We start from the raw sequence: 24,556 nt of genomic DNA on the forward strand, positions 1-24,556 counted from the left end.
AGGAATGGAAAGCAAATGCGAATTCGAACTATGTTGAATACGAGAATAATCAAATGAAAAGTTCGAATTGACCGTCTTTTTGTAGTCGTTGTCATCATCTTTTTGGGAAGAAGTAGACTCATCACTATCGTCGTAGTAGATGATCTCCTTGATGCGCCTTGTCTTCTTCTTCTTCCCTTCCTTCCGTCTATGCCCCGAGCCGGAGTCGGTAGGCTTGTCGTCCTTCGGCTCGTTGACGAAGGATTCCTTCTCTTTGTCGTTGATCACGATTCCCTTCCCCTTAGGATCCATCTCTTCGGGCGGTAAGTCCCTTTGTGAAGAGAACGGCGAAAAGGTCAGATTACGACGAAAAGGTGCAAATATACACACCCTGCTACATTAAAACTCAGCTCTCTTTTCATCTGAATCCTTAATCTAAAGCCATGCTACACTGAATCTCCTGCTTACCTAAGTTCACTTCAGTTTTAGACTATGCAAACAAACAGATGCATATGGCTATAAGCCCCTCTCCATCCAATTACTTGAAAAACGGTTTCATTTTTATGCAATATTGAGTTATAGAAATCAATGAAGGCCCTCTCAAATTCCAGCAAAGAAATGTCTAGAAAATTAGAATCAGGCAGTGATCATAAATAGTAGTAATTGGTAAAAGTCTATCTACTATAGCATACGACACTGATGATCACAACTAAAAATAGTATTGATAATTGAACATGTACACATACATGAAAGATGCAAAAGTCTATTAGGAGAGGCAATAATTCCTCAAAATTGATCAAATTAGGTTACACCATGCTAATAAAAGTTTGAACAATTATTCCGATTCCAGAAAACCAAGAAACCATTCAAGCATCTTCAAAACACATTATCATAACTGATAGAGGGTCGCGACAACTGAGCTGATTGAAAGTGTGGATGTACACACAGACTACCCAAATCAGAGTTATAGCTGATACAGAATTGGGGTGCCTATATCTTTTTTATATAAATCATGTAGTTGCTCCTAGGTTTGTCCAGTTTATTTAGGGGAAATATAACTTGGATCTACGTATTTACCAAAAGAACATAAAAATGATATAGAACTGGTGGTCTACGTGTTTATAATGCGGAGCATACACGAGATCTGGTAATTGAGCATAATAACACATTCAAATTAGCATAAAAGACGTATTTAGGAATAAAAATCACAAGAGCAGGGCGAGATGAGTAAAGAATGCACCAGAACCAGGAGGGGCACTTGGCGATGAGGTTGTCGCCGGCGAGGATGAACCCGGGGATGGAGAGGAAGCCCTTCTCGAGGAAGTCAGAAATGGTGTACGGGCCCGTGACGGGAAGTTCGTAGGGCGCGGAGGCGGCACGGGCGTGGTCCGGAGCGGGCGAGGGCGTGGATGGATCGCTGGTTGTCGGCGGCTGGGCGAGTCCGGAGGGGGCGAGGGTGCGAACGGGTCACCGGTGCCCGGCGGCTGGGCAAGCCCGGAGGGGGCAAGGACGCGGACGCATCACCGGTGCCCGGCGGCTGGGCGAGTTCAGAGGGGGCGAGGACGCAGACAGATCTGAGCGAGGATGGAGGTGGTGGCCGGCGGCTGGGCAAGGACGCAGACGCTAAGGTTCGGCCGCCGCGAGAGTTACGGGAGAGATGAGCTGAAAAAATGAGTGCTCGGTTCCTTGATTCGTGGGCCCGATAGACGTAAGCTGTCCAGATTACGGGGACACGATCTTTTCGTGGGCCCGGATGCCGCGAAACATGCGCACACCAAAAGTGTGTAAAACATAACAAGATTGAGCATAACGCGTAGTTATAATTGACGTAGCTAGGTGGTACAGTCAGCCAAAAAAGCGTGCGCGCCTGGTCGGTACGGTGCGGTCAGCGCACCTGATCGGGGCTTCCATTAGTTAGAGAGAGCCCAGGGCTCTAAATACTATATATATATATATATATATATATATATATATATATATATATATATATATATATATATATATATATATATATAGGGAAGAGGTAATGGAAGCCCTGGGCTTCCGTTAGTGGGGGAAGCCCCAGCCAGGTCGCGGTCGGCCCACTGGCCGCTAGCTTGCGTCAGCCATGCATATGATAGCCACGAATCTCGGATGAGACGCGACATGCGATATACGCACGCATAAATATATGTAGTAATGTGCGTAAATCATGCATAGAAGGAATTTTTTTGCCACGAATCACGGGAACGAATATTACCATGTGCACACCGTTTACGACTGCATAACGCTGTGTAACATGATAGCGTAAAACATGAACCAAAACAGCGTAAATGAGTACGAAATTTAGCGTAAATCGTATATCTGTTTCGTAACCGTAAATGGGTCCCGAAATTACGGCATAATAATCGCGTGCGTCCGATCGTACGCGGGTTTTGGCTCAAATATATTTTAGCGTAAAATGTGAGCTAAAACAGCATAAATGAGTACACAATTTAGCGTAAATCGTATGCCTGTTTCGTAAGTAATTTACGGCGCGAAAATCACGCGCCACCGGTCATCCGCGGGTTCTGGCTCGGACGGATATAAGCGTAAATCGTGAACCAAAACAACGTAAATGAGTATGAATTTTAGCGTAAATCGTCCATCTGTTTCATAATAACGAATGTAGACCGAATGTATCTCTCAGCGCATGAGGTTGTCATAAAACACATCAAGAAATTTCGTAAATTGGTGTAAGATACAACAAGAAGTGATCTGAGGTAATTGTAGCGTAAAATGTAAGCTAACCATCTACATGAGAACTGTTTCAGATTTTACAATATGATATAAGAGATAATTATTCCTGTTCATGTTGCCCTTATATTTTGTGTAGAGTTCCTTCAAGTCCGTTTTCTCAGAATCTGACCCTCTATATTTAGCTTCAAATTCTTCAATGTCAGCCTCCGTGACCTGGGAATAAAGATTAAATTAAGTACCATTATATATAAAAATATACAACATGTCCCCAAAATAATGTCACTCTGGCTATACATCTGAATAAGCCAAAAGGGTATTCTTTTAGAGACAGGGCAACAGAGGTAGTTTTATGCCACAATAGAGTTCTCGCTACTGTATTTCCCTAAAAAATATCATTGTAAATTAATAGACAACATTAGCCTACAATTAATATAGAAGCAACCATACTTTATTGTACATTGTTCTAAAGTACTCCTGAAGTTGTTCAATTCTCTATTTTCTTTTCTTCTTTTCTGTTATTAGTTGAAGGCACACTTGCACACCCTTACTTGCATCACTTCATTACATAACTGATGAGCTAGTTTGCTCGATGCCCTTCAGGACAAGTCTGTTAATCCCTGGACAAAAAAAATCAAGAATGATGATGGTATTGAGCTGATGATACCTGTACAAAATCCTGATTTGGTTCCAAACATCGTTTATCCATGGATCAAAAGTAAAGAAGTTGACATTAGAGTTAGTATGTTTCACATATTTATCTTTATCCCATCCTTTAAAATAAAATCTAACGTTTTTCCCAATAGATGTCACTGCTCAAAGTCGCCAACTCCAATTCTTAGAAATTGATTGAACATTAAAAAAATATACAGCAGTGGCTATCCATCGGCACACCACTGAACAAAACAACATGTAAACCGCAAACGGTACACTAATGCACAATATAAGGAAACATTGGGAGCCGATTATACCTCTTCCAAGCCCAAACAAAGCAGTTGTAGCAATGCCACATTTCACATAAGGATTATGCAACAGATCCAAAAAACGTTCCTGAACCATAGGTAGACTGATCAGAGGGGCCCTTCACGCCAATATTAAACATCACTCTGTTATTCCAGAAAATCAGATCACGATATGAATGTCTCGTGGTAACTCACCGTGGCCGACATGGATACCGAGCGAGAGCAGGATGTGGGACGCATGCGAGCCGCAGCAAAGCGCGACGATCGTCCACGCGACTCGGCCCCGGCTCCGCAGTAGGAGTTCCTCCTTCCTGGCCGCCATCTCCCTCCACTTGCGCGCGCTCTCCCCAGCCCCGCGACCGCTCCGCCTCGGCGCGCCGTGGCGGGGAACCCGCACTCCGTGAGCCTGGCCGCGAGCTCCTCCCCCGCGCCCGGCGGCGCCGGCGCCCTCAAGCGCACCGCGGCAGACTCAGCGAGGAGGTTGACCGCCGCCATCTCCACCCGCGGGAACAACAGCCGTGCAGTCGCGCTGGAGAGTGGGTCCGCACGGAGCAGGGGCAGTCTGCAGATGTAGCACCGGCGCTGCGAGGAAGATGAAGATGGGGGAAGAAGAAACTGGCGGCGGCTACGTGCCTTTGGGAGATAAAGATGGAAGCAGTTAGGGTAAAGAAATGTGTGGGTAAAATGGGCCATCAAATAAAAGTTCTCGTAGGCCCAGAAAGCTAAATCGTGCACAAACTATATTTGCATAAATGGCAACACACATCATCGTAACTCATATGTTAATTTGGCGTAAGCAGTCGGAGACAGTAAACCAAAAATGGTCTGGTGCGGTCTGCACACCTGGTTGGTCGGCCCGGTCGGTAGGTGGCAGGGGCTCCATGCATTGCTGGAAGCCCAGGGCTCCTAATACTATATATATATATATATATATATATATATATATATATATATATGAGACATCGATCTTTGAACGAACACTTGATTTAATCAAGAATATTTATAAATTAAAATCGTATTTTTATTTCCTCCTACACTGATGTAGTAGTATTACAATCGTTGACTTTGATGTGACAGCCTACAGCAGCTAACCTAACCGTATCTTCAGAACTGAGATTTTGTAATGGACATCTATCACAATCAAACAACAAGCCCGCCCATGCGATGCGAGCAACTCCTCCTCCTCGCTCTCTAGCTTGTCTCTTCTTTCATGGATATAAATCCTTCCCGATCGAGCAGCATGCATTGCAAACACAGAAATCAGCAAGCAGCCAGCAGCATCAGCAGTTTAGACGACTGACATCGATCCGCACCGCATGACGATGCTGCCCCGCGGCGCCGCGGATAAAATCATCAGCCACACCCTGGCAGGCGCGATGCTCTCAGGCCTCGGCATATGGCACCTCTTCAACCACATGAGGCTCTTGGTCTCCCTCGCCCCGACGGCCCCGTCGTCCTCATCGTCGCGCGTCGCCGTCCTCGCGCCGGCAGCATGGTTCCCGGCGCCACGGGTGCGCCGCCTCGAGCCCATCGCCATGCTGGCCGCGGGAGCGTACGGGCTGGCCACCCAGATGCTCGCCTACTCGCCGATGCCGTTCCGCGCCGACGGCTCCATCCCGCCTGAGCGCCTGCCGAACCACGAGCACGCCATCATCTACGCCTCGCTCCTCGTCTACGCCGGCTCCGCCATATACCTGGACGACGACGACGACCGCGCCGGGCCGCGCCACGCGGCGCCGGCGCCAACGACGCTCTGCATGCTCCTCCTGGCGGCGCTCTTCGCGCAGGAGCTGTTCGTGTTCCACGTCCACTCCTCCACCGACGACCACGCCGGCGTCGAGGCCCGCCTGCACTGGTTCCTGCAGGCCTCCGCCGCCGCGTGCCTCGCCGCCGCGCTGCTCGGCGCCGCCCGCCTCCCCGCGGACCTCCAGCTCGCCGCCGGCCTCGTCCGCTCCGCGTCGCTCGCGTTCCAGGGCCTCTGGTGCGTCGTCATCGGCGTCGCGTGGGTCCCCGGGATGCTTCCCGCCGGATGCTACCTCGACGGGAGCGGCGTCCACCTGCGCTGCCGCGGCGAGGACAGCCTGCGCCACGCCATTGCTGTCGTCAACCTGCAGTTCGGATGGTGCATGGTCCTCGTCGTCGGGATTTACGTGTACGTGTGCAAAAGGTATCCGGCTGGAGCTTGGTCTCATGGGGAGGTATACGGACGGCTGCCGGAAGCAGAAGCTGCAGACGAGGACGACGACAGCCACCACCACGACATGAAGACGCCAAACTGTAAGCAGCTGGCGGCGCACGATGACGTGCATGAGTTCACGTCACTGGAGATCGACGTCTAAATTAAGAGTCCATAAAGATGATTGCTCACGACTCAAACAGTGGCTTAATAATGCGTATTATATATATAGGTGATGATTGGCACGTACAACGACTGAGTATTCAGACCACAGAAAAACCAAACACTGAAACTGAAATCGAAAAACAATAATGCTTGCTCCCAATTTCGACCGAGATGAAGTAAGAGAACACATGACAAACAGTCAAACCAACTTGTGTTTTAATGGCCTAGAGATGTTTCTACGTTGATTACACTGCAGACGCACTGCGGCTTTAATTCATCAGCTTCTGTTCTCGTTTTTTCTGTAATCATCATCAGCTGCAAATGGTCCTGCATGATGCATGAACAATGACAACTAAACCTTGCTTACAAATCAGACCAGGCATTAGAGATGGCTGCTGATGAGCACCAGGAGCTCCAACTGCATCTGCTTTTTGAGTTGTCGCAAGGATTCTGCTTCCACCCGGTGCGCGCGGCAATGAGCGTATCAAGTAGATCATCCCATTCTTTCGGATTCACATCATGTCAGAATCATCGACCCATATATCATCCAACACCAACAAATAAGCATTTGTCTTTCAGTTATATTTTTTGTCAACTGTCTTTAGACCTTTAAGATGTCTTTCAACTCTTTTTGTCATATTCAGAAACATATATGCCATATATGCCAATCACAGATATGTGTTTCAACTGTCTTTAGACTTCCCATATTCAGAAACATATTTTGCCAGGGTACTTTTTCCAGAACCTGGAATGCCATATATGCCAATCACAGAATATGATTTACTAGTGCTGGAGCTGGATGCAGCAGCAGCTGGTCCATCATGAAGCATCTGGATGCATATTACAATCCCAGGTCAGTTGTCGCCGATAAACATGGAAACAGTGGGCTCATCGTCCTCCCTCCCTCCCTCACTGCGCCATGCTCCTTCTTGGGGATATATTTTTCTCTGGAATGTGCAGGATCTTCCGCCAGTTCTCGTGTCCCTCTGCTTGGCAGGTTCTACTGAGGACGCGGCACCCATGGATTTCAACCTTCGCAAGCGACGGGGGCAGGGTTGGAAGGCGCTCCATCCTATCGCACCTCATAATCAATACACTCTGGAGCGAAACAAGGAGCTCCATATTTTCTGGCATGCTGTCCCAGTCGCAGAAGCTAACTCGAAGCTCACGCAGACAGCTGAACAGCTCGGTGCCTTCTTCAGGAAAAGATGCCAATCGGTTGCAGTTATGGAGCTCAAGCTCTTGCAGGTACTTCAGCGCTCCTGGACTCTGGCTACTCAGCATCCAGCTAGGGTACCTCGAACCCTTGTAGCGGTTGATTGTGAGTGCTGCGAGATCCTTCGGGGGGCAAAGGCCCTCAAGGACCTCTGCAGCAACGTCTGGAGTCTGGCCTCCCATCATCCAGCCATGGTACCTATGGTTGGTTGGATCCTCCGGCGGTAAAAGGCGGTTAAGTATCTCTGCCACGGCGTTCGGATCCCCCGCCTGACGGACAGAGAATGACAGCTCCAGTTTCCTTAGTCGTTCCTTGCTGGCTAGGTGTGCTTCAAGAGCTTCCTCTTTGCTTCTGACGATCCCCAGACCGTCAATCGCCAGAGTGCCTCGAAGGTTGTTCAGGTGCTTCAGCTGCTTCAGTTCGTGCCCCTGTTCTCTCTTCACTTGGAAGTACCGTAGCGATTGGAGCGACGTCAGCCTGCCAACGTTTGCGAATCCCATCGACGACGAAGAGCTGTGCCGCAAGGAAGTGAGATTCTGTGTCACGTCTTTGGCGCAGGAAATCTTCTCAGCATATATGCTCTGCATATGGTAAAGTTTGCTAAATGTGCTTGGGAAAATAAGCTCCACACTGCGATGAGAACAGTCCAGATTAAAGCTTAGATAACGCAGATGCTTCATCTGATCGATAGATGCTGGGACTAACAACGCTCGTTCATGGTACTGTCTCGTTGTAACGACCAGCGCCCGCAGTTTCCTCAGGCTCCTGAACATTCTGTCCAAGACTTCCTCGTTAACTAAGGCGCGACCTGACCGTTCCTCAGCATCTTCAGCTGCAAATGTTTTCCTCTTGTTTTCGCTGTACTCTTCGACGATGATGAGAGTGCGTAGATTTACCAGACCTAGAATTTTCTTTGTGATAGCTGATCTACTGTCAGTCCCAGTGCCAACAAAGAGATGGCGAACCTCCTGCGGAATATGTTTTGGTGAGCTATTTGAAACGACTCTGAAGCATTCGCTTCCGCTGACCCTCTCTGCCAGCTCGTGTAGCAGGTCATGAATCGTGAACGCCTCCGTTTCAGTGCCAAAAACTGTTCTTTCTATCTGCAGAAATGAGAAGGTCCGCAGTTCGTTAATGTAGTGCAGGCCTATATCTTCCGGTTGCTCTGTTGCATTAACCCTGGTGTTTATGAACCCTTGCGCTATCCAGATGTGAACCAACTCGTCTCGTACTAACCTGTATCCTCTGGGAAAAGTGCTGCAGTATGCAAAGCATCGCCTGACGTCTACACCTAGCTGCTGATAGCTCCACCACAGAGCTCCCATTGTTTCGTCCAACATGTCAAGGTTCGCTGTTGTCTCCCAGAAATCGATGCTGCTGTTGCTCCGAAGCCGTGCTGCCACTGTGACTGCTGCAATGGGTGATCTGCCGAGCTTTTTCGCAATTTTTCTCCCTATTGCTATAAACCTTCCGTCACCAACACGCTTACATCGTCATAAAGTTGGCTTGCAAATCCGGTCTCTCTGCGACCAAAAAAGAGAGCGGGCGAGGCGCGGCGGCGGCGGAGTGGCTCGCGGGTCTCCCCTGCGGCGCCGGGATGGGGCTCCCCAGGAGGGGCGCGGCGGGTGGTAGCGGGTTGGTCCCCTCCTCTCCCCTCTGCCCGGTCGCCCGGGCCTGCAGCCATTCCCTAGATCCAGTAGTCTGCCCGGCGGTGTCCGGCTGTGTCAGTTCGGCGTTGTCAGTGGGTTTGGTTTCAGGCAAGGATTGCAGCGAGGGGGATTGTGATCCTGTGGCAGATCGTGTGGAGCAGTTCGCGCAGGAGAGGATCCCCGCAGCTGAGAAGATGAAATGGGGACTTGATGGGTCACTGGGTTCTCTGCAGGACTTCAATGCGCCGGATTCTCTGCAGGACTTCATTGTGCCCGGGGATTTGAAGGCTTGCTGTGACTTGTCTCGTCGGTATGGGGTGCTCGGCGGTTCGTCGCCAAGCGACAGCTCTCGCCGCCCTATCCTTAGGCCGTGCGACGAAAAGGGGAAGTCAGGTGTCTTAGCGGTAGAAGAGGATGGCTGGTCTGTTGTGAAGCCTAAGTTCTGGTGGCGGAAAAGTTCAAATTTTCTTGGGGATTTCAAGCAGCAAGATGTGATCCGAGGAACCGATTTTTTCAAGCAACAGCTCAGAGGTAAATGTTTCAATTGCCTGGCGTCAGATCACTTTGCTTACCTCTGTTCGGCACCTGTTCGCTGCTGGCAATGCCTACAAGCAGGTCATAAGGCTAGGTCATGTCCTGGCAATATCTACCGTGGGAGATCCCATTCAATTCGTGATCTACCTGGGTCACTCAAGCATTCAATCCAGAAGGGCAGTAATTTCTCCTCGAGCTACCAGCTGCTGAAGCCTCTACCCGGCCCTCTTCAAATGGGACATGAACGGCAGCCTACACTTCACACTTCTTCTGTCCAGCCAAACAAGTCGTATCTCCAAGCTGTCCAGGGAGGCCAAGTCATGGAAGCGCGCTACCCCGGTGACCCTCGGGCGCGGCCTGCAAGAGCAGTCTGTGCCATCTCGGCGACCGGGTCGATCCGTCGTCGTAGAGATGAGTTAATCAGTAAGGCAGTGGTTTGCTCTTTTGATGGAAACAGTCATGAGGTGGATGTGCTGTCAGCAGGGGATATGCTGAGAGAGGCTTTTGATCTTCACCACGGTCAGTATCAACTTGTCAAGCACTTTCCAGAGCAGTTTTTTATCATCTTCTCTGAGTCAAGAATCAAGCAATGGGCGCTGGATAGGAGGTCGGTCTCCTATCGTGGTCGAGTGTTCCACTTTGGGGACTGGTCAGAGGAGAGCTATGCCAGGAAGACCAACTTTGAGTTCAGAGTCAAGGTCAGGGTGGAGGGAATTCCGGTTCACTGCTGGGGAGAAGAGGTGGCTGCTAGGGCTTTAGGTAAGAGCTGTGCTATTCACTATGTCCAGGAGCGCTCGAGGCGTAAGGAGCGCACGAGATCCTTTGATCTTTGGGCTTGGTGTTCGGATCCTTGTGATATCCCCAAAGAGGTCTCGCTGTCTGTTGCAGAACCTGATAGGGAGCCCCCTCCTCCTGGTGCCCCGCTACCTGTGGTTGGGGTTTTTCATGAGTTGCCAACTGATCTAAAGGAAGGCCATGTTTACACCATTCGAAACCACATTGAAGTCGTGGAAGACCTCTCATTCATTCGTGGAAGGGATGCTAGAGAAGGTCCCACTTGCCGTAGGCCACGCAGAGAATTTGTGTGGAGCTACGGCGTGCCGGACTCTATCGGAGAAAAAAGAGAGAGATCAGAGGATCGCAGAGGCAGGGATTTTGGTCATCGAGGCTGGGATCATGATGATGATGAGGACTTTCAGCAGGATAGACGTCATGGCACTCGTAGGCACCGCAGTCTTTCGGGCTGGGCGCGTTCTTCGCGGTGCCGTGGCGGTCCGGAGGACTGCTTCAGTTCAAGTGGAAGGCGCAGGCCGGCTACCCCTTTTCGTCGTCGTGGGCTGGTTGGGCGCTGGATTCCAAAGGTGAAGGTCAGATCGGTCTCTTTTGCTGATCCACTAATCTCTGCTGTTTGGCCCCCAATTGGTGTGGAAGAGCTGGAAGATGAAATTGGTGCTATTCCTGCTGGCGATTCGATTTCAGGCGTCCTGACAGCACAGCAGCCTCGGCTTGCTGTCCCTTCCAAGGTTTGCAGTGCAGAGCATTTAGGTTTCTCAGATGTTGTGTTAAGCCAAAAATCTATTGAGATTGCATTTCCTAATCCTGATACAATCCTGAATCCTTTGCAAATCTTAGATTCAGCTAGAGAGACAGCAGCCCCAATTTTATTAAATCAACAGATTGCATATTCTAGTCCTGATACATCTCTGAGTGCTTTGCAAATCATAGATTCAGTTAGGGTGCCAGCAGCCCCAAATTCATTAAGTCAGCCACTCGTTGCAGAATCTCATGTGCCTCCACATTCAAATATTAATAGTGCATCTGTCATGCCGTGCAATCCAGATTTATTCACCTCTTCGCTGTCATGTAGCATCCCAGATCCCTCAAGCATTAATATAGATGAATTTGTTGCATCTATCTCTAAAGCTCCTGATGCTCCGCTAATTCGATCGCCTCCCAGCTCTAGCTTAGCTTCAAACAGTTTGGTTGTGGGGTGTTCATTTCAGCCTGCTGTGGCTGCGGGTGTAAGTCCATCTCCTATTGGCAAGAGATCTAGTGCTAGATTGGCTGCAAAGAAAAAACTCAAATTTGGAAGAAATCGAAATGCCATAGTTAAAGCTCAAGAAATTCTAGCTGCTAAGTTAAATAACGCTGCTGCAACTCAATTTCAAAGCTCTAATGCTCTATCTGTTAATGGTCAGGTGGATTTGATGGAACAGCTTGCAAGGCATTTCATAAGGCCCCTTACTAAGGATCAAATGGAGGCAATTATGGAGTTGGCAATTCAGGGAAAGGAGAAGGAAGGGACCAAGAAGAAGGGCAGAAAGGTGGCACCTCTCAAGGCTCCTTTCATAGAGGCTGCTGAGAGGATCTGTTGGTGTGTGTGTGTGTGTTATTAGAAGATTTTGTAAGGACCCAAATGCATAAAATGCCAATAAAAGAGAGAGGGGGAGGTGTGTTCAGGAAGTCTGAACCGACCTCAACCCATATTCTACAGACTTCCACAGGCTTCAACATGGTATCGGAGCCGAGGTTCTCGGAGGCGATTGTGGTGGCGACGAGTCGGTGTACTTCGAGGAGAAGGACCGGCTGATCCAGCAGCGTGCGGCGGAGCGGGTGGACCAGTGCGTCGAGAAGTGCGTGGAGGGGTGCGCCGGCTCGTCCTGCGTGCATCGCCAGGGGTGACGCTGGGCCAAGGTCAGCACGTCGACGTCCGGCTGGGCGGCGAGGACGAGCGCAGCAGCAGGCGAAGGAACCCGGCGCGGAGAAGGCGAAGGAGGCGGCGGCGGCGCCGCTGAAGACGACCAAGTCCGTGCAGGCGGCCAACGGAGAGAGGTCTGCGGTGAGTGCGGCAAGAAAAAAGGGGGCGGCTCTGTAGGTTTGGCTGCTGTCTGGGCACAAGGCAAAGGAGGAGAAGAACAGGCAGCGGAGGAGCTGCAAGAAAGTGACTGGAGCTTCTGCTGATTGAGCAGAATGGGGGAACAACAAGGCATTGAACAAGTCCTTGGGAAGCTGGTGGAACTGCTTACAGCGAAGAAAGATGAGACTCCATCTTCAGGCAAGGAGATTGTATCGTATATGGAACCTGTCCAGAAAATTGAGCTAATGCCAAATGACATTAAATTGGAAGGCATTAGAAACTACTTGCCGTGGTCAAGAAGAGCAATGTTATTACTGAAGGCAAAGAGACTTGAAGGTTTTGTCACCGGAGAATCAATTGAGCCTGAAGACAAGTCGAGCAATGACTGGAAAACATGGGAGGCTATAAACTCTCTGGTGGCTGCATGGTTGTTGAGCTCTTTATCTCCTACCATAGCAGGCTCCGTGGATACTATCACAAGTGCAGCTGGAATATGGGAGGCCTTGTCGAAAATGTATTCAGGAGCTGGTAATGTGATGCTATTAGCTGAGACTGAGGACAGAATTAGTACTATGAAGCAGGGGGACCTCTCCTTAATGGATTATGTTGCAGCTTTGAAGCGGCTGTGGGCTGATGTGGATCATTTTGATCCTATTGAGCTACCACACACTGAATGTGTAGTGTGGATAAAGAAATGGATAGAAAAAAGAAGGGTTCTTCAATTCTTGAGAGGTTTGAATCCAGATTTTGAGGCAAGGCGTGCTAGTATGTTTCATCAATCCAGTCTTCCAAGTCTCGAAGAAGCCATAGCTGCAATGGCACAAGAAGATACTAGACTGAAGTTGATAAAAGGTGATACTTCATCTCCACCTCCTCCAGCTTTTGTGATGACAAGGATACAAGAAACTAGAACATGCTATAATTGTGGTGAGCAAGGTCATCTGAGTCGAGATTGCCCTCAACAACGAAGGCCTTATCGTGGGAGAGGAAGAAGCAGTGATAGACGTGCTATGAGGGGAAGTGGAAGCCGTGGAGGAAGGAGCGGAGGTTATAGAGCTAATGTTGCTATACCTGAGGGAGATGAAGATCTAATTACAATTCCAGCTTCAGAACTAAAAGAGTTGAGAAAGTTGAAGGAGAATAAGAATGACTCAACGTCTGATGATCAAGGTGCAGTGTCAACTTCAACTGATAATTTGGACCCAGGTATAAAAAACCATGCTTTAATTTCCATGAGAAAATCCAATTCAAGCTGGATATTAGATTCTGGGGCATCTAAACATGTCACTGGCAGGTCAAGTGAATTTGCATCATATAAGTTATATCCAAGTTCATATAAGAAAACGGTTCAAACTGCTGATGGAACATTCCAACCCATCAGAGGAGTTGGCACAGTAAAATGCACACCATCTATAACCTTATCATCAGTATTATATGTTCCTTCCTTTGGAGTCAATTTAGTTTCAATAAGTTCTTTGGTTGATCAATTGGACTGTCAAATATTTCTTGATCGTGAAAATTGTATAATTCAGGAAAGGAAGACTGGAAGAAGACTTGGAACTGGGGTTCGTCATAATGGACTCTGGTATCTTGATAAGAGAAGAACTGATGAAGTAGTATGTCGTGCACTATCTGCAGTGGCCAGTGAAGAAGAAGCAAAGGTAATGCTCTTACACTGCCGCCTGGGACATATATCTTTTGATGTTATGAGTAGAATGTTTCCTTATGAAATGAGTAAGGTGAACAAACAAAGATTAGTCTGTGATGCGTGTGAATTTGGGAAACATACTAGAACCTCCTATGTGACTCGAGGACTACGAAGTGAAAGTCCCTTCATGCTTGTTCATTCAGATGTATGGACATCCCCTATTGTCTCAGTGAGCGGGGTGAAATACTTTGTTTCCTTTATTGATTGTTATTCTCGTATGACCTGGTTATACCTTATGAAGCATAAAAATGAAGTGTTAGACTGCTTTAAGGATTTCTGTGCATTAGTAAAGAACCAGTATAATACTCATGTGAAAATTATCAGAAGTGACAATGGAACAGAGTATGTAAACACGGAATTTAGATCTTTTCTCTCTAAGGAAGGGATATTACATCAGACGTCATGCCCCGATACACCCCCACAGAATGGAGTAGCTGAGAGGAAGAATCGACATCTATTAGAGGTGGCTCGCTCACTTATGTATACAATGAATGTGCCTAAGTTTCTATGGAGTGAGGCAGTTATGACTGCTACTCATTTAATTAATCGTATGCCATCAAGGATACTTGGCATGAAAACTCCATGTGAATTGCTCTATGGAAAGAATGAATTCATTGTCCCACCAAAGGTTTTTGGATGTACATGTTTTGTTAGAGATCACAGACCTTCAGTGGGAAAGTTAGACCCTCGAGCTGTTAAATGTATCTTTGTTGGGTACTCCTGTGGGCAGAAAGGATATAGGTGTTGGAATCCATCTGAACGACGGATGTTTGTGAGTTTAGATGTCACTTTTCGGGAAGCTATTCCTTTTTATGGAGAAAGATCAGACCTGAGTGATCTATTTGCTACTCTTGATACTCCTAGTGGAGATGGAGTTACATCTGAGGGGGAGAATGAGAATGAACAAGATGATGTAGACGAGGGACAAACAAAGCATGAAGGAGTAATAAGCAGTCCAGTTCCTCAGGAAAGAAGAGAGGTAAGTGATGAATCAATTTTACCTCAAGCCCAGAATTCTAGAGGAGAAAGTATACATGACAGAGTAATCTCAAAAGTGTATACAAGACGGAAGTACATGACTCGAACAAACACAGAAGACATGGCTCAATCAACTCCTATACAAGAAAGTGGCCAGGAAGAAATTGAAGAAGCTCGAGCTCCAGAGATTGAGGTTGAGGACCTGCCATCAGATGATATGCCCATTGCGTTACGAAAGGAACCAAGAACTGGTGCAGGAGTCCCTCCTCAGAGGTATGGATTTGATCACGACATAAGCAATTATGTGTCTTATACCTCACTATCTTCTGAATATAATGTTTTTCTGGCATCCTTACAATCTGTGACTATTCCAAAAGATTGGAGGGAAGCAAAATTGGACCCAAAGTGGAAAGAGGCCATGCTTGAAGAACTAACTGCTCTAGAAAAAAACAAAACTTGGGATCTTGTGCCTTATCCATTGGGTAAGAAAATAGTTGGTTGCAAATGGATATATACAGTGAAACAAAATCCTGATGGAAAAATAGAAAGATACAAAGCTAGATTAGTTGCAAAAGGATATAGTCAGACCTATGGAATTGACTATGATGAGACATTTTCCCCGGTTGCAAAAATGAGTACTGTAAGAACATTAATCTCTTGTGCAGCTAATTATGATTGGCCGCTATATCAGTTGGATGTTAAGAATGCTTTTTTACATGGGGATCTTCAAGAAGAAGTCTACTTGGAGGTCCCACCGGGATTTGCTACTGATCAGACCAAAGGAAAAGTATTGAAGCTGAAAAAATCGTTATATGGTTTAAAACAATCACCTAGAGCTTGGTTTGATCGACTACGACGGGCTATGTGTAATATGGGATATAAACAGTGCAATAGTGATCACACTGTGTTTTATTATCATTCTGGAGGCAGTGTCACTATTCTGGCAGTATATGTGGATGACATGATCATCACAGGGAATGATCCTTTGAATATCTCCCAACTAAAGAAAAATTTAAGCAAGGAATTTGAAGTTAAAGACCTAGGACAACTACGTTATTTTCTGGGCATTGAGATAGCAAGATCTCATAAGGGAATTATCCTCTCACAGCGCAAGTATGTATTAGATCTTCTACATGAGACAGGTATGCTTGGATGTCGTCCAGCTTCTAGTCCTATTGAGCAAAATCATAAAATATGTGCACAAAATGGAGATCCTATTGACAAAGAAAGATATCAAAGGCTTGTGGGACGGTTAATTTATTTATGCCACACAAGGCCAGATATAACTTATGCAGTAAGTGTTGTGAGTAGGTATATGCATGATCCAAGGAGTGGACATTTAGATGCAGTCTATAGAATTTTGAGATATTTGAAGAGCTGTCCAGGGAAGGGACTGTGGTTCAAAAGAAATTGTCATTTAGATGTGGAAGGTTACTGTGATGCAGACTGGGCAAGTTGTCTGGATGACAGGAGATCTACTTCGGGTTACTGTGTTTTTGTTGGAGGAAATCTCGTATCATGGAGAAGCAAAAAACAATCAGTAGTATCCCGCTCAACTGCAGAAGCAGAATTCAGAGCTATGTCGGTATGCCTTAGTGAATTGTTGTGGGAAAAGAATTTATTATCAGAATTAAAGCTTATGAAAGGTACTCTGAAGCTTCGGTGTGATAATAAGTCAGCAATTAATATTGCTAACAATCCTGTTCAGCATGATCGAACTAAGCATGTGGAGATCGATCGCTTCTTTATTAAAGAACGTCTGGATGATGGGACACTTAAGCTAATTTCTGTACCCTCTAATGAACAAGTAGCTGATTGTTTAACGAAAGGATTAGGTGTTAAAGAGTGTCTATTAGCATGTAGCAAGATGGGGATGATAGACATTCATCACTCATCTTGAGGGGGAGTGTTGGTGTGTGTGTGTGTTATTAGAAGATTTTGTAAGGACCCAAATGCATAAAATGCCAATAAAAGAGAGAGGGGGAGGTGTGTTCAGGAAGTCTGAACCGACCTCAACCCATATTCTACAGACTTCCACAGGCTTCAACAGGATCTGAGTGATGTTTTTAGATCTTGTGTGGGTCGGTCTGGTGCAGAATGTTATCTCGCATGTGTAATAGTCTGTGGGTCACCCAACTACTTTTGATGACTGCTTTGGGTAGCAGGTTGTGGGATTGTCAGCAGTGTTTTTTCGTTTGGCTTGCTCTGTCGGTGTTTCAGTCTGTCATTATTTCAGGCGTGGGATGCTTGCTTTTCCCAACTAGCAATGTGCTGTTGTCGCTGGTTGTCTGGTCAGGTCCTGTCTTGTGTGGCTCTACTTGGGCATGTAGGGGAACTACTTTTGATTAATGAATGCCAACTGTTGTATTTTGTCATGGAATGTGAGGGGGCTAAATGACCCAGCTAAAAGGGCAAGTGTGAAGCATTTGATTCTCTCTTCTGGGGCAACTATTGTCTGTCTTCAAGAAACAAAGATAATGAGCTGGAATAATAATCTTCTAAACGAAACACTGGGTTACAAGCTAGCTGCTCAGACGGTTCATTTACCATCTCTTGGAGCGTCAGGTGGGATCCTAATTGCATGTGATGAGGATCTGTTTGACATAACTGCTATTCCTTATCCATCAGTATACTCGATATCTGTCAGAATCTGCTCCCGTATGAGTGACGTGGTGTGGGACCTCACAGGGGTTTATGGTCCTCAACCTGAAAATGAAAAAATGATTTTTCTGGCAGAGCTGCGCCATATTCGTAATCTGATGAAGCCGGAATGGCTGATTTTAGGTGATTTTAACATGATAAGGAGAGCAAGGGAGAAAAACAAAGGAATAATTAATAGAAGACTGATGAGGCAGTTCAACCACACAATTGATTACCTTCAGCTGTTAGAGCTTGACCTCAACGGTAAATTATACACATGGTCAAATGAACAGGACACCCCTACGATGTCTAGGATTGACAGGTTTTTAGCGTCTACGGAATGGCATGATTTCTTCCCTCAGGCTGATCTGCAGGCCATTGGGTCCATGACCTCGGATCATTGCCCCTTAGTTATGCAAGGTAATGCTGCCTTTAGTTTCTATAAGGGATTTAGATTTGAAGCTTTTTGGACAAAAATTGATGGATTCAATGAGGTAATTCAGCAAGCTTGGACATCCAGTGTTCGTTCTTCCGATGCCATTCTTCGGCTGCACGTGAAGATGACCCGCACGGCTAAAGCGCTATTGATCTGGAGACGAAAGACAGTAGGCAATTTTAATGTGCAACTAGAAATCATTCAGACCGTTCTTGCCCTCCTTGAGAAAGCGCAGGAATCCAGGCAACTCTCCGGGGATGAGCTAGAGTTCAGGAGAAGTCTAAAAATGAAAATCTTAGGGCTAGTGGCAATCCAAAAGGCAAGAGCTAGACAGCATTCAAGACTTACCTGGCTGCGTCTGGGAGATGCAAACACAAAATATTTTCACCTCATGGCAAATCATAGAAGAAGGAAAAATTTCATCAGATCACTGGTTCGCGGTGATAGGCTGCTCACCAGTCAGGATGAGAAACTGCAGGAGGCCCATCATCATTTCTCTCAAGTTATTGGCAGAAGGGGTACTAGACAAAGAGCTGTTCGGTGGGATAACATAGGCTATAGTCCATTTGAATTATCAGATCTTGATCTTATGTTCAATGAAGATGAGATTAAAAATGTGGTTATGGGGCTGCACTCAGAAAAGGCACCAGGTCCAGATGGTTTCATAGGGATTTTTTATAAGAGTTGTTTTGATCTGATTAAAGATGATTTATCCAGTGCAATTCATGATTTCTATCACCATAGATGCAAATACCTGAATCTCGTTAATGAGGCAAATATCACGCTTTTACAAAAAAGGGAGGGTGCTGACAGGATTGACATGTTTAGACCGATCAGTCTCATCAATAGTTTCATGAAAATATTAACCAAGATTTTAGCAAACAGGCTTGCGCCAAGAATGAATGAGATCGTCTCCACTGCTCAAAATGCGTTCATTCAAAAACGTTCAATTCACGATAACTTTCTCTATGTCCAAAAAGTTATTCAGAAACTTCATAAGAATAATCAGCCAGCTCTTTTCGTCAAGCTTGACATATCAAAAGCTTTTGATTCCATCAATTGGGCTTATCTGTTAGAGGTTCTGAGAGCTCTAGGTTTTTCCCAGAAATGGAGAAATTGGATTGCAACAATATTAGGATCTTCCTCCTCAAAAATCATCATCAACGGTCAACAAACAAATGCAATTAAGCACATGCGTGGCGTCCGTCAGGGTGATCCGCTATCGCCGTTCTTGTTTATTCTCGCAATGGACCCTCTGCAGAGGATGATTGAGATGGCGGCAGATGCAGGGCTCCTGGGGCGGGTTCTGCCAAGTAAGGCTAAACAGCGTTGTTCTCTTTATGCAGATGATGCAGGGGTGTTTGTTAGAGCAGATAAAGAGGATCTGAAGGTTTTGAAAAAGATTCTGGAAGTTTTTGAAGGGTGTTCAGGGATGAAGATTAATTTTGATAAAACTGAAATTTTCCCGATTCGATATTCCCAAACTCTTTGGCCAGATCTGATGGATGTGTTCCCGGGCAAATACTCAAAATTTCCGGGGAGGTATCTTGGTCTACCTCTGCATGTCAGAAACGTTAGGAGAATAGATGTCCAACCGCTAATTGACAAAATTAATAAAAGGCTAGCAGGATGGAAAGGCAGACTACTCTCAAAGGCAGGTAGGGAAACCTTGGTTAAAGCGGTGATTTCTGCTCAGCCTTTATACCATCTGACGGTTTTTCCTGCGCAGAAATGGCTTCTTAAAAGAATTGACAAGCTAAGAAGAAGCTTCCTTTGGATAGGTAATAGTCCAGAATTTTGTAATGGGGGTCACTGTTTGATTAACTGGTCCACAACTTGCCTTCCAAAGAATAGGGGGGGTCTGGGAGTTCTAGATCTGGAGCGTTTTGCAAGAGCGCTTAGGCTAAGATGGCTGTGGTTAAGGTGGAAAGTTAAAGATAAAGCATGGGTTGGCATGCAGCTACCGTGTGACAAGGCGGATATAGATCTTTTTAACGCATCAACAGTTGTGACTATTGGCAATGGGAAAATGGCGGACTTCTAGGGATCTAGTTGGATTGAAGGGCAGGCTCCAAAGAATATGGCACCTAAGCTATATAAGAAAGCAAGAAGAAAGAATATCTCGGTTTTCAAGGCTCTTAGGAACAATTTCTGGATGCAGTTTTGTGCGCCTTTCTCTCGGGAGGAGGAAGTGAGAGAATTCGTATTACTTTGGCAAGCGATCAGCAACGTGCAAGGTCTCAATGAACTCGATGACACCATTTCTTGGAGATGGTCGGCAGATGGGGAATACAGTTCAAGTAGCGCCTACAAAATTCAGTTCACAACGAACTTCTGTAAAACCAACATCAATCCCATTTGGAAAGCCAAAACTGAACCAAAATGTCGTTTCTTTGCTTGGACTTTGTTGCATAACAAAATATTAACTTCAGACAATCTGCAGAAACGGGGTTGGCCTTGCAACCAAAATTGTTCGCTTTGTAATGGGTCTCCGGAGACAGCTGCTCACCTTTGTAAGGATTGCCCCTTCGCCGAGGAAGCATGGAGCATGATCCTGACTTGGGCTGATTTGCGGTTCCTGGACGGTATTTCCAAAACCGGATCTCTTCACGAGTGGTGGTTCAGACTGAGGAAGCTCTGTAGTAAGCAATCAAGAAAACATTTTGATGGCCTCATAATATATTTCTGGTGGAGTTTATGGCTGGAAAGAAACAACAGAATTTTTAAGGGTCAGCAGAGAACGACAGAGCAAATGGTGCAGGTGGTGAAAGAGCTCATTGGTGGAGGTGTAGCCTGTCTGTAGCGGCTGGAGTCCTGGTCAGGGGGGGTTTTTTGGGTCGTTTTCTTTTTGCGTCAGTGTTCTATCTAGGTCCTTATTGTTAAGTTTTATCGGGCTGTGTCTGTTTGTAAAGTTTATTTTTACCTCTTCTAATATATTGGAATGGCAAATCTTTTGCCTTTCTCTTTCAAAAAAAAAACCAACACGCTTACCTTCTAGGGCGTAGTGCATGAACATCGAAAAGTACTGCTCCTCTTCCATATCCGGAATCGGGATCTGCTCCTCAGCGCCTAACGCTGCAGCTACATCTTTCTTCTGAGCTGTCACCAGAACCCGACTTCCACTCTGCCCAGCATCGAGCACAGTAAGTAGAATAGCACGCTCCTCCTGATTCTCACGACTGACCCAGAGATCATCCAGTACCAACAAGAAACATTTTCCTCTCAACTTTTCCTTCAGCTCATCGTGTAGGCATTTAACACTGTTGCTGTCAGATTGCCTGTCCTTCCTGATCTCCCTCAGCATGTCACGAAATATCTTATCCACCCTAAATGTCTGAGACACATGAATGAACATGACAGGGTCAAAATGTTGGCCTTCGGCCTTCTCATAATCACAGACATATTGTGCCAGGGTACTCTTCCCAGACCCTGCAATGCCATATATACCAATCACAGAATAATGTTTACTGCTACTGGAGCTTGGTGTGTCCGGACCAGGTCCCCTACGAAGCATACTGATAAGCTTCTCACGCTCCTTATCTCGACCAATTACCTTCCGCTCAATGCTTCTGTACAGGTACTGAATATCCTCATGCCTGCTACTCTTTTCTTTGTTACTGCTGCTGCTGATGGTGCTTTGCTGATTCAACAGATGTGATTTCTTCAAATCATTGAGAACGTTTTCTATGTGCTCTATTCTTTTCGTCAAGTTATGTCTAGCAATGGTTAGCAAGAAAGAAGCTGTTGCTGTGCCATCGTTCTGCAAGAAGCAAGCTAGCGTCAAATGATTATCCTAGCTAGCGTCAATTATAGAAGCTAGAATTGGTCATAATGATAGGACGGTACCTGATTACTGTTGATGCCAATAACTTTATATGACCAATCCTGGTTAGTTGCAATCACATCGGCGGCCGGCAAACCAGGGAGCGTCTGAGTGCCGGATTCACATAGCTTAGCGAAGTTGAATACGAGGTGCTGGAACCAGTGACGGAGCCACTGCATCACAGATCGACTGCTGCTGGGGATATGGTGCACGAGGTGCCTATACCAGCCACGGAGCCTCTGCGCCATGGAAACGGAGGACGCATGGGAGATTGGAAGCTGCTCACCTGATCTTCTGAACAAGGTCCCCTTGCAGCAGGCGACGCAAAGGCCGACGCAGTCGTGCAGGTGCCGCACCCAGCTGCTGCCCTGGCAGCGGGCCATAGAGGTGCGAAAAGCGCGGAGGGTCTGCTGCACCCAGCGGCTTCTTCCATTCTCTTCGGCGTCATCGGCTATTCTCTTCTTGATCCGGTAATAGTCTACCAGATCCAGGATTTCCTCCGCTTCGTACAAGGCAGCTTTGAGCTCCGTCGTCAGCCCATCGAGAGTCCTCAGATCAGACTCGGACTGCGCATCTTTGGGTGCTCTCACCATCCTCTGCTCCTCCACTTGTACCAGAGTCTCCTTCAGACTTGGGATGGTGAGGTTCTCCAGGTTACTGAGTTTTCTGGATGTGTCGGTGAGGAGGATGGAGAAGAATCTGTTCACGAGGATGGTGATGATGGGTACCAGCACCCCGTTCATTAGTGGGATGCCCAGGGCTATCCCTGCAATCACTTCCGAAGTTTTTGCCATGGGATTGCCCTTTCTTTTCTTTTACAGGAGAAAGAGAAGATGTGGGTCGTGGGAAGAGGAAAGAACTAGTCTTTGTACTTGTTACTTGTTAGAGAGATGCTTATTACTACATGATAAAAGCTGATTGTGACATTGACCTCCCCAAGTCTTCTTGGAGGTATTCTTTATCTCTACAAATATTAAGAGTCATGTGTAGACTGCCCCCGCTCGCCCCTGCCTCCCGCGAATCCTGCGCGCGCACGGCTAACTGCCCCGCCGAGGTTCCAGCCGCCTCGTGCACGTCGTGCCTGCCAGCCTCCCGGCAAACAACCGCCGCCGCGGATCCCTATCGCTACCTCCCGCGGACCGCGCGCGCGCACGCCCGCCCCCACCCAGCCGCGATTCCCCGCCCACCTCCCGTGAATCCTACGCGCGCACGGCTAACTGCCCCGCCGAGAATCCAGCCGCCTCGCGCACGTCGCGCCCGCCCGGCCTCTCGGCAAACAACCGCCGTCGCGGATCCCTATCGCTACCTCCCGCGGACCGCGCGCGCGCACGCCCGCCCCCACCCAGCCGCGATTCCCCGCCCACTCCCGCGGGCCGCGCACGTTGCGCACGTCGCGCCCGCCCGGCCTCCCGCCGCTATTGCCGCTCCCTACGCGCGCGGTTGCCGCTCGCACAACCCACCGTCATGCCGCTCCTTGCGCGCGCACGGCTAACTACCCCCGCCAAAGGACTCTTGCGGTCCTGCCCCTTTCGTCTCTTCGCCTCCGCCCCCGCGCGGCGGGTGAATGCCGATGGTTGCGGCCTCGCCAGAGAAGCTCCACTGCGGCGAGGCGGGGTCAGGTGACAAAGAAAAGGAGGTGGCGGGGAGGGATGATGCCGAGGTTATGTCGCCGTAGCTCTCGGATGAGCCGCTGCGGGAGAAGGCGCAGCGCATCCAGGTCATGCTCACCGGAGGCATGTCCGAACGCCTCCCTGACCGCGGCAAGAAGCTGCTCGCCACACTCGATGCCATCCACCGAGAGCAAGACCACCGCCAGGCCCGAGGCGACGGGGCACGAGCGCCAGTAAGTCGCTATTATTCTTTCCTGTTTCTTTGTCTTCGTTGGCGGAGGTATTATGACTGGAGTTTCTATTCTCTGGGTGCTCCATGCTGGTGTAAATAACTTTGTGCGGGGTGAATTGGGGGAGGAGGTGGAGAGTCGTGCAAACTTCAAGCTCCTATTCAATGAAATAATGCAGAAGTGACGCAAAGATGCTATGCAATCTTGGATGTGCACAAAGAATCCGAAATCAAAATTAGAGCTTTCTAGAGTATACGATCAATTTGTCGTACTGTCTGGTAATGCCTAGCATATGTAGCTGAAATTGTGCCCAGCAGAGCAAAGTAATTAGCAAACATGATGGTTTCTGCAATATAATGATGTGGAATTATGGCAGCTGGGATCTCTGACCAGTGGAAACTGGAATGCTGTAATTGTACAATATAGTGACGGCTTGGTAAGTGGATTTGCGTGCCTGATAAGCCTTGTTCTGGAATGGTTTCTTGCAGGGTAATGAAGCATGTGAAAGATAGTCCGATCAAGGTGTATTGAATCATCTGGTACGTTACTAATGTAATATCATTTTAGCAACTTTCTAGACTTGGGAGTTTGGAAACACCAACTTGTAAAGATTTATTGTTCAAAACATGATTACATTCTCAAATAATAAAATGTAAGGTTATACGCTTTCATGTTTGCATTTATGAATATTCAGTGCTTTATATCTCTACTACTACGAAGAATGTAAGGGGTAGGCTGCCACCCCGTTCTGCCCTCCCCTGTCCGTTATTTGTCCGTCTGCAGCAAAAAAAATTGCAACCAGGCTCAGGGATCGAACCCTGGATGACTTGAGCAGAATGCCTAGGCTCCCACCCACTAGCCAACTCGACTCATGTTGG

At 47.3% G+C, this 24,556-nt stretch overlaps 3 protein-coding genes across 9 annotated transcripts; 2 read left to right on the plus strand and 1 right to left on the minus strand.

Annotated features, from left to right (window-relative positions):
• Positions 1–2,626: 2,626 nt before the first annotated feature.
• LOC103652705 (uncharacterized) lies at positions 2,627–22,792 on the minus strand. 7 transcript variants are annotated; one of them, XR_002750505.2, is made up of 5 exons: positions 21,862–22,792; positions 21,007–21,775; positions 3,852–4,289; positions 3,666–3,744; positions 2,794–2,910 (listed from the first exon to the last, which is right to left on the minus strand). XR_002750505.2 is itself a non-coding variant. In XM_020552410.3 (4 exons), the coding sequence occupies exons 1-3, from the start codon at positions 22,630–22,632 to the stop codon at positions 3,259–3,261; spliced, it is 1,596 nt and encodes a 531-aa protein (XP_020407999.1). In that variant the 5' UTR covers positions 22,633–22,792; the 3' UTR covers positions 2,627–2,910; positions 3,246–3,258. The 7 variants fall into 7 exon arrangements, 3 of the variants coding, with proteins under 3 accessions (XP_020407999.1, XP_008677874.1, XP_020408001.1); XR_002750506.2 differs by lacking the exon at positions 2,794–2,910 and adding an exon at positions 3,249–3,314; XR_004857650.1 differs by lacking the exons at positions 3,666–3,744; positions 3,852–4,289 and adding an exon at positions 3,145–3,314 and having other exon boundaries at positions 2,627–2,910.
• Positions 4,904–6,032, plus strand: LOC100283517 (uncharacterized). Its single transcript, NM_001371942.1, has one exon. The coding sequence runs from the start codon at positions 4,973–4,975 to the stop codon at positions 5,993–5,995; it is 1,023 nt and encodes a 340-aa protein (NP_001358871.1). The 5' UTR covers positions 4,904–4,972; the 3' UTR covers positions 5,996–6,032.
• Positions 6,030–17,314, plus strand: LOC103652704 (uncharacterized). Its single transcript, XM_023302324.2, has 3 exons — positions 6,030–10,919; positions 11,595–11,761; positions 16,990–17,314. The coding sequence occupies exons 1-3, from the start codon at positions 8,811–8,813 to the stop codon at positions 16,994–16,996; spliced, it is 2,283 nt and encodes a 760-aa protein (XP_023158092.1). The 5' UTR covers positions 6,030–8,810; the 3' UTR covers positions 16,997–17,314.
• Positions 22,793–24,556: the final 1,764 nt, after the last annotated feature.

The sequence above is a fragment of the Zea mays genome, chromosome 4 (genome assembly GCF_902167145.1).
Source record: "Zea mays cultivar B73 chromosome 4, Zm-B73-REFERENCE-NAM-5.0, whole genome shotgun sequence".
Lineage (NCBI taxonomy): Eukaryota > Viridiplantae > Streptophyta > Magnoliopsida > Poales > Poaceae > Zea > Zea mays.